The 10279-nt window shown below is 38.5% G+C and overlaps 1 protein-coding gene across 1 annotated transcript; it reads left to right on the top strand.

Moving 5' to 3' along the window:
- The first annotated feature begins 6238 nt into the window (after nucleotides 1–6238).
- On the top strand, nucleotides 6239–9322 carry LOC113718305 (uncharacterized). Its single transcript, XM_027243221.2, has 3 exons — nucleotides 6239–6876; nucleotides 6992–7061; nucleotides 7227–9322. Exons 1-3 carry the CDS (start codon nucleotides 6545–6547, stop codon nucleotides 9174–9176), a joined length of 2352 nt encoding a protein of 783 aa, XP_027099022.1. The 5' UTR covers nucleotides 6239–6544; the 3' UTR covers nucleotides 9177–9322.
- The last annotated feature ends 957 nt before the right edge of the window (nucleotides 9323–10279 follow it).

The raw sequence follows: 10279 nt of genomic DNA, 5'->3' as shown, positions 1-10279 counted from the left end.
AATGAGAGAGCCTGGGACGGGTCCGCGGTTTTATAGCAGGGGCAGGGTTGGTGAACAGTGACGCTTACAAACTAAACCCGCGTTTGGTTGAATTAGTGTCAACTACTGTATTACTTTTAGCGCGCAAGCCTTAGGTGTGTCCCACACAATCGGGTAGTATTACATGTAGAATAATTAATAATTGTTAGAGCATGTATTTGCTTTTCTTTTTTAAAAAAAAAAATTATAAATGTTACTTCTTCTTTTAAGAAAATTATTATATTTAAAATTATGATAGTAAAAAAAGAGAGAATTGAAATAGTTTGAAAATTAACTTTAAAATGATTGTGTTCGAATCCCATCTGTTGTTGATGTGAGAATTGTATTATTGGTAATAGATTTATAAGTGTCACTGCAAATGATCTATTGTTTTGGAGGCATGTCATGATCCGTCAATGTGAGAATTGTATTATTGGTAATCAATCTGTAAGTATCTTTGTAAATGACCTATCGTTCTAGAAGCATGTCTTGATTCATAATAGTGATCGAAACTGAACTCATCCAAATTTTTTATTACCAAAAAAAAAAATCCTAATGTACATAGCGCAATAATAATCTGTCTAACCCTGCTGAAATGGTTGTCATTGTCTGCAATGCTTGTTTGTATTTAAGAGTGACAATTGGCTCATACTATTTCCTACAAAAAAAAAAAAAAAAAAGGCTCAAACTATGGCGTCCCTCTTCTTTCTCATGATTTTCATTTTTCAAGCCCTACGAAAAGAATCCAGCGGTCGATGGGAATTTGAAAATCTCATAAAACGAAAAAGCTTGTGCGGTCAATCTTACATGTGTATTTTTTGAACTAGAAGAGTATTTGACATTTTACAGCTCATGTGGTCAATTGTATTTGACATTTACAGCGGTGCAGCAGCATCAGGGAAGGCTTTCTTTTTCTTTTTTTTGAGGCAACAAGAATAGAAAAAGTTAGAAATAGAAGCACCGGGCGCGACAGTTGAACGAGCGAGCTTGGAAAGAAGTTTGATTACATGCCCCCTCCCTAGCGCGTTGCAGGCACATTCCAGATTATTAAATAAATAAACAAACAATTGTTGGATTATTTATTTATTCTAGAAGAAAAAGAAGTGGAGGTTGTGACTTGTGATTGTTGTTCTGGACAGCAATCGAACCTTCGGACACACTCTGTACTTCCTTTATTTAGTCAGCAAATCCATTTCGCCAAATGCGGGTCAACCCTTGGTAATAAATAATACTAATAATATTTTACAGTAACAGAAAGCTAGCGCTGCCACGTGGGATAGGGAGCACATCGTAAACCTGAAAACTGGTGGGCAGCACATCACATGAACCAACGAATGAATGAATGATCAGCAATTGGATTTGGACCCGAAGACGCCGATTAACCGATGCGCTGACGTATTTGAATGGGGAAGAGGTCCTACCCATCGGACGGGAAGGGCTCCCCATTTTGATTTTGTTTTGTTAATTTCAACGTTACCCAGATTCGTCAGCTAAGCTGGACCTGGATTGCTACTAATGACAGGCTGGCTGGCTGGCATAGCCCATAAAGAGGAGGATTTCTTTTACGCTTCCAATTTTCTTTTACTCTATAGACTCTATACTTCCAAGTTCCACCACACACTGACACTGCACAAACCAAAACAGAGTAAGTGACTTGTTCTGTCCCTCGCAGGTACATCTTCTAGAACATCACCTTAGTTTTCTTCACTTCAAATCTAACTACGCTTGATATGCACGTGACATTACATCAACATTAAAAAAAAAAAAATTACTTAAAATTATAACTTCAGAAAACAAATGCTTCCATGTAAAAAAATTTATTTTTTTTGAGAAAATGATATTAAGCCAGCATAAGGAGGTAAAAATTAAATTATAACATCAAAAAAAAAAAAACCATTCTCTTTAAAAAAAAAAATTACATTAAAAAAACCTTTCTATCTGAAGTGATGTTCCAATTTTATCCCCAAAATCTATATCAGGTTGTGATTGTGAAACTAATTTCTTTCATTTTCAGAATGCAAGAGAATAATTTACTTCATTTTAAGATGAGGGACAAAAAAAAGTTTTTATTTTTATTTTTTTTGTCAAAAAGTGAGGGACGAAACAGGTATTTCGATCTTCATTGCTGTGAAGATGTTTGATCTTGTTTATATTTTTATTTTTTCTTACTGTAAAGAAACTCCTCCATTTGATTTCTCCCCCCAAAGCCCCAAAACAAAACAAAACAAAACAAAACCCCAAGAGGATACACTACTGGGTGCCTTGGGGGTCCAGCCTATGGCCCAACTAAAAGTTGAAGGGCTGAATCCTCTGGACGTCCAGTATTGAGTATTGAGTAATAACCCAAGCCCGGTCTTGTGTCCCAGAGTCGGCTTTCAGAGTTCAATCACTGATCAGCATGTTAGACGAATAGTGGAGCTACAAGGAAGGATATTGGCCCAAGCAATAATCACGACCCAATTTGGTGTTTCTTCTTAAACTCAATCAATGATTTGTCCTTCCTCCCCACTACACCACACAAAGTTATCGAATCCCCACCACATCTAGGCTAGCTGTTCAAGGCCTAATTTACTACTCCATAAATCGAACTCTGGGGTTGCTGCACCTTGTCTCATTCCATCACCGTAAAATTTAATTTACTACTAATGGTTTATCGTTTTCAGGCTAAACTAAAAGTATTGTTACGTATATTTTCATAGTAATTTCTGGACAATGACATCCAACAACCCTAATATCAATTAGAGGTGCGAAAAATATTTTCTAATGGTTCCTGTTTGAGTTGTTAGTCTCTTAATATCACTGAACAGTAACCAAGAAAATAAAAATTATGCAACATACACGCGCATGGCACTCTAAGCTGCAGGTAAACAATACAAACAACCATCATGTTGACCACAATCTGATGCCGGATGATTAAAACGCATCCTGAAGATTACTGGTAGTATGTGTGTGTGCGTGTTTTTTTTTTTTTGGGGAGTGGGGAGGGGTTGGGTATTTTCTTCAACATCAAAGAATGCAAAAGTATTAATCTACTGTTAGAATTAACTGCGTTTAATGGTCCTCTGGACTCAATCAAGCCTTTGCTGGTTCCTATGTATTTGATAATTTTATATCGCATTGATACCTTGCTTTGTTTTTCTTTATATCCTCTCTCTCTCTCGCCCAACTCTTTCGCTGTTGCAGTTGCACACGCTAGTAAACACCTTTGCTAGACCACTGTTTCCCATGCTAGCAGCCTAATTAACAAGCCTAAACTCAGCGATCACCACTAAAATTAGTAGGGTGGGAGGTCAGGGGATCACAAAATGTGTCAAGCCACTTCAAGTGGCTTTCAGACGAGCGCGTAGTCCTCTGGGCCGGTAGCGTACTCGTTCGGATCGGGTAAGTGGTTCAATCTCTTTTAATTTTTCCTTGACTGCTAGGTCGTAGCATAGAATAATCATAAGTCTATCCTAGGGGTGCTAGCAAGTCAAGCTGCTCGCGAGCAGCTTGATCAAAAGCTTGACTCGAGCTCGGTAAAATCGAGCTCTAGTTCGAGCTTGAGTTACTCGTTAAATTTAACGAGTCGAGTTCGAACTCAAGAAATAAGTACTCGAGTGCTCGCCGAGCTTAATCGAACTTTCATATTTTATTTATATTTTATATTTTATATTATATTTTATATTTTATATTTTATATTTTTTAAAAAAATTATAGATTTATTTCAAAACTCGAGTTCGAGCTCGAGTAGCTCGGGCTTGATATTTACTCGAGCTCAAATGAGTTGAGCTCGAGTTTAGTTTTATTTCATCGAGTCGAGCATGAGTCCAAATTTTTTTACTCGAGTAGCACAAATTTTGATCGAGCTCGAGCTCGAGCTCGAGTATGGTGCTACTCGAGTTCGACTCGGCTCGATAGCACCTCTAGTCTATAATATCGAAAAAAAAAAAGCAGCCTAATTAACAACTTTCTCCTTGTTGGAATTGTATATATATATATATATATTTTTTAAAAGGCGTGATCCTCGTTCGAAATTTGGATAGAAGGATAAAACAAGAAGACATCTTCTCGGGGATCTAACGCAGGGAGGCTGCGACAAATGTAACGGTGGGAATCTTGGAATTGGCACCACAAAGCCACTAAGTGCCAAAAGTAGAAATTGCTCTACGTCCCTCTCTCTTTTTTTTTTTTTTGGGCGGGTAGGTGGGTGCTGTAAACCGTAGTTAACAAAGAGACCTCCCCTTTCATAACTCACAGTTTTTTGTATGAGTGTTTCGATAAATGGACTCTGCGAAGACACTTCAAAAGCCGGCAACTTTTGAAGTGCTCCGCAGCACTTAACTACTAAACCCCCCAAACCCCCCCAAGCGATGTGGGAACTTAACCCCACAATGCGTCTAATTTCGAGGGTGTTTGTAGCATCAATCATGTATGTAGGTGCCAGGCAGCTTCGGGAATCACCAGGAGGAAAGGACAAATAAGAATTAAGAAGAAGGGTTAATTACACTTTGCTCCCTTGAACTCGAGCTCTTATAATACTTTACCCCCCTCTAAACTTCAAATGTATACACTTTATCCTTTTTAGGCAACATTTTGACGAAGTTAGGATGAAATTATATATTTTTATGATTAAAATTTCTTAATTAATTCTTAAACACACATAATAATTGTAATATATAAATACCTATTTCTTTAATAGTTGCTAAATGCATCTAAACACAATTACACTCTGCATTTTGATCTTTTAGTACAAAAATGAGTTAGAGGATTCACAAAAATGAAGTCTAAGCAATTCAATGTATTTATCTCAATGCCGATAGCAGTACTTAATTTAAATAAAATACAAAATTAATCAGTGCATTTGGAATGAAAGTTGTTTGCTTATATATTTTTTATTTTAACACTTTTAATATGTTTTATATGAGATTTTTGCAAAAGCTACAAGGTAAATGAAAATTATCAAAATCAATCTCTCTTTACAATTTAAAGGAAGAAGGATAAGCGATGGAAAACTTGTGCAGATATTTTAAGAATTTTTAAATTTTTTCTCCACAATACAAATTTTCAATTCCTTGGTATTATAACATCTTTTATTTTTTAAATCATGTGACTTTGTGTTTTTTTTTAATAAAATGTTTCATATTTCGATTAAATATATAACATTATTCTAGAACTATTATGTAAGGACATTAATGTTATTTTATTAAAATTTTGAATGAAAAAATTATCATTAACATTTGATCCGTCAACGAAGGGAGCAAACTGTAATTAATCCTAAGAGGAAGTCGATAGCGGAATCGAAGGGATGAAGACTTTTCGACTGGAGGCTTGACCAAATGCGCCAACAACATTAGAGCCATCAGACCTTTTACCCTTGAAAAAAACACAAAAAATAAAAAATAAAAAAAGACATCAAATAGAAGTATAGTAGGAGGGTGCGTAGGTTCGCACCACCCAAGTTCGGTTCTGTCGATAATTCTCCCACCAATTCACATTATTTTAATTCAACCTGTCAAAACTACTCGATTTACTTGCATCGGCCCAAGTCAAATTAAGATGTATCATCTTCAAATTTGTACACAATTAAAAATTAATAACTGGTCTGTAGATTTGTCTTGTCATGTCACATGTGTACTTATCTTTAAAGGCTAGCGCATTTCTTTTTGTTTCCAAATCTTATTTCAGTCCAGGTGTTTTTCGTCATTGCGTTTGATTTGACGTTGCCATTTTTCCACCTCGCGCATCGCGTGACATATATAGGACTTGTTTGGCTGGCTTTCTTTTTTTTTTTTTTTTGGGGGTCCGGCTCGCGTGCAGCGCATGGCTAGAGATCCTATAATGTTGATGTTATTAAACTATACTAGACAAATACAGAGACTTTGAGGCGTGAAAGCACTTTCCTTAAGGTGCCCCTTTCAGAAAGCCCCAAGTGCCCAAGTGCCATTGTCAAGATTTTATATATCTTGAAATAAGTTTCCCACCAAACTTTCCCTCCAAACTATTATCTTGGAACAAGTTTGTAAAGGAATATGACAATGACTCATATATAGGCAACATGCACTTTATCCTCTTTCAATGTGGGACAATGGATTTCAACATACTCATTACAAACTATTACCAACAGTTGATTGAACCTTTGCAAGGGAGTACCTTTTTTTTTTCAGTGCTGCTTCCCCAAACATGAAGTAGCTGCTAAAAGGTGAAAAAATAAAAAAGTTGGCACCTAGCGGCTAGCAGTGGAAAACTAGTGAGAGTAGACCATGATTTTGTCCGCTTCAAGCGCCGGAAGGGAAGATTCAGTCCGCTCTGAAACAACCAACAAAAAGTTCATCATATCTCACCAATTCTCTCCTCACTCTCTTTGAGCCTTCTCTCCCTGCCGTCACAGCATGCAATTTTAATGAAAACCAACCACCATTTTAATGAAATGAAAGATTAGCAGAGCCACCCAAAAAAAAGAAAAAAAAGAAAACCCAAGAAAATTAATACTAGGATTTTAGGAGGAGCAACAAATACAAAAGAGAAAACAATCATCAAGAAGAAGAAGATGGAGGCGCCCAAAAGCACCTTTCCCAAGCAACGAAGGAACAAGACTGTGATCAGCAGAATAGGCAAAGCCGGGGGTGGTGGAGGGATTGGAGTTGGAATTATTTTCTTGGGCGGAGCAGTAGCCAGTGCTACTGCAGCTTTCCTCATCAGGAGGCGGCTCCAAAAGTCCACCAGTAATATCAAGAATTGCAGCCGTGATCCGTCAACTCCATCCGCTGAGATTCCTTACAAATTGCTGGAGGACAAAAACACAAATCAAGCCAAGGGCCTAAAGTTTATTGCTCCCGATTCAGATTCTCCTGCATGTACGGATACGCATCAAAACTTGAGGTTTGCAATTGCCGAGAGATCCTTTCTACCATTTCTACTCGATAATCTCTCCCTTCCTCAGTCTGATTCCATTATTTGTGCTGATTTTTTCCGCTTGTTTATTTGCCATTTTTAGTAACGGAACAGCAAAGACTGGAATACATGAGAACCATAACACCGTTACCTCAGATCAAAGCTTCATCCAGGTAATTAGTACTATGTCTTGAGTTGTTCTTCAATTGTAGAGACAAAACACGTGAAACCTGCACTTGGACGAAGGGGAAAAGAAAAATCGAAAGCACTGTCATAACACAAAGTGACCCTGATGCATAAGACTAGAAGATTTCTGACACTAGATTAATCTGATACAGGATCAAAAGTACCAGATTCAAGCTGATGATGGAAAAGGGGATCCCGTAGCTGATTCTGAACAACTTGTACATTCAAATTCTCCCGGCGGACTGGTAAGCAGCTTGCAGTTCGACGCATCTCCCCTCAAGGAGGAAGAATCTCCATTGCCACTAGTTGGAAATCAAGCGCTGCATCAGCCGAAGCAAGTTGCTGACCGCTTTTCTGGGGAAGAAATTGAGATAATTCGAGAAGATGATCCGGTTGACGCAGCTCTTGTTGATAAAGGCACAGAAAAAGAAAAACAAAAACTGGAGAACGGTAATGGAGAGGAGATGGAACTGGAGAACGGTAATTGCTCCTCGGATAAGGATATGGGAGAATTGAATAGTCAAGACGCAGCAGAAACAACTAAGATAGAGCAGAGGACAGGTACATTATTGCAATCCGGTGAAGAACAAGAGAATCCATTTCATTGTGATCAAGAAAGTGAGAGCAGCGCCAACCTACTCCCGACCAAAGATCAAAGACCGGAGAGCGAAGAATGTTGTCTGGCCTTTGAAACAGTGGAAGTGATCGAAAAGGTTGAAGCGCTTGAAGCGGCTATTGTGGGGCAGGGCAAAGGTGACACCATGACCCAGATGACCCTAGTTCATGGTTCACCGTGCACTGAAAATTTGGGAGTGAATGGTAGAAATGAAAAACTTGAGGTAAGTCATGAAGATCAGGGCAAAGGCAATGCTCAAATTCTGATGTTGGCAGAAGAAGAAAACAAATGCGATCATCATGATAGCTTACTGAACATTGGAGCCAATGAAGAAACCGAAGGGAATGATACTCTTGAGGCCATTGATTTAGACGAGCACAGAGGTACAGTGACTTCGATGTCCGAAAAAGGCCAAACGAGATGCCTTGTTGGCTCGCCTACCACTGAATCTGCTGAAGTAAAGGAGAAAGATGAAATGATGGAGGAAGCTGAAGCCAGAGACACTGAGCTTATCAGCTGCGAAGAAAGTCAAGCAAATGGTGAGTCAGCTCAATTCCCACATAATATTGCTTCAGCTAGCAACCAACAAAAGCTACATACTGAAAAACCAGGATTTTTTTCAAATGTTGATCACGAAGATAACTCTGTCTTCGATGAGCTAACATCTGAGGATAAAACATGTGAGGATTTCAGCCGTCTGCTGAAGCCTGAGATTGGAAGTGATGATGGCTTTACAGAACTTCAGCTGTCTGCTGAAGCCGCTGAAGCAAGGAAGGAGACTATTGTAAATGAACCAGCTTCAGACGACAGGGTTATAGAGAGTGAGAACTCACCAATGCAGTTTGTTGAAATACAGAAAAATCTCAATGGTGACAATGAAAAACAACTGGAGGAAGTTGAGGGTCGATCCCAGGTGAATTATGCAGACAATGTCACTATAGAAGAGCATAATCAAACGAGGCCAGAGGAAGATAGCCTTCATGATGAAGGAGATGATGATGCAGATGAGGCAAATATGACTGACAAAGTGGAAGATAGTTCGGAGGGAACAGGAGACTCCTCCGTCGAATCCAATGCTGAGCCAATTTGGCCCATGGACTCATTGGAGGAAGTATGTGCGGAGGTGAAAGAACTGAAAATCAATGGAAAGAAAGAAGAACAGCACATGGAGGAAGATCAAAATGTAAGGACACAAGTACCTACGTGCCCTCAGAACATTGACAATGATGGCATCATTGACAAGAGCATCCGAAATGGGAATGATTGTAAAAGCAACTCAAAACTGAATTTTCTTGAGAGGGTTATGCTGGAGCTTGCGGAGCAGACTCATCAACCAACAACATACTCACAGAAATTGAGAATTCTTATACCAACTATCCTGGCGCTCTCATGGTCACTCTGTTTCTGGCAATTTGGCCCGCCCTTCTTGAAGATTTCTCTCATAGTCGTCCTGATTAAGATCCTTTCCAAGATTCAGGGATTTTGAAGCAGTTGTCATTCACATTCAGTTGAAATATTATATATGCAGAATGTGTAGTGGGGGTGCTCACTATATAATAAGAGACAAAAACTAGTTAATCGTCAAAAAACTTTTTATCAGTGAAACTTATTTTCGAGCATTTGATTACTTTACCAACGCTTCATTGCTTCACATCAATTGTGAGTTGCAGAAAAGATGGTACTAGTACTGATATAAAACGTTGATTAAGGTAGTCCTCCTTTACAATGAAAGAGGGCAGTAACGCTGGAATTATCAAAGAAATCCACTTATTCAGAACATGGAAGTCTCGAATTTATGTTACATCAAAGCGATCGTGTTATGCTCGAATTAGTCATTAAGATTGAGACCCAAGATTCAGAAGTTTTGAATCAAATTCCTCCTTCTCCAACCTCACCTCTTATATTTACTTCTCTTCTATTGAAAATAGAAAAGACAAAAAAAAGGTGATTGTCACACCCAAATTGAATGAATTCGTCCAACGGTAGTACCCGGACCACATGTTTCCTTTTGGGCCTTGAAGACCACTCAAATAACCTATTTCATTCGAATAGATGTCAGATTTAAGGGAGCACGTGATCTCTTTCCAATCGTACGATTTTTGATTTCCCAGTTCTAGCAAGATAAGTTAAGAGGGACTTCCAGCGTCATATATATAGACGCCGTTCTAAACTTACAGATGTTGTGTCCACCCCGTTTTTAATTTCCCAACAGTAGTACCCACGCCACATTTTTCTTCTCATCAGTTTCTTTGTTTTGGGCACCAAAATTCCTTTACTTTTCCTGGCTTAGACAAGAGCAACACGATGCCATGTCGTCAACTGATCTGTCATTCATGAAAATAATCACAAACTGGTGAACTATAGTCAATCTTGAAATATATAAATAGCCCAGTTGGAAATCTGTTCTTTTTTTTTTTTTTTTTTTTTTTTTTTTTTGTCGACGAAGTGGGTGTCCGGGTCAATTCCGTAAAGGCGGCCCGACTAATCCCACTCCGGCCCGGCCCGACGCCCCAATCAGAGGTTGGAAATCTGTTCAAATCATTGAATATGATTCTACAATCATACTCTACAAAAGTTTCAACACACAAA

Source organism: Coffea arabica, chromosome 1e (genome assembly GCF_036785885.1).
Source record: "Coffea arabica cultivar ET-39 chromosome 1e, Coffea Arabica ET-39 HiFi, whole genome shotgun sequence".
Lineage (NCBI taxonomy): Eukaryota > Viridiplantae > Streptophyta > Magnoliopsida > Gentianales > Rubiaceae > Coffea > Coffea arabica.
The sequence above is the reverse complement of the archived record's forward strand: the minus strand, read 5'-3'. Positions and strand labels throughout refer to the sequence as shown.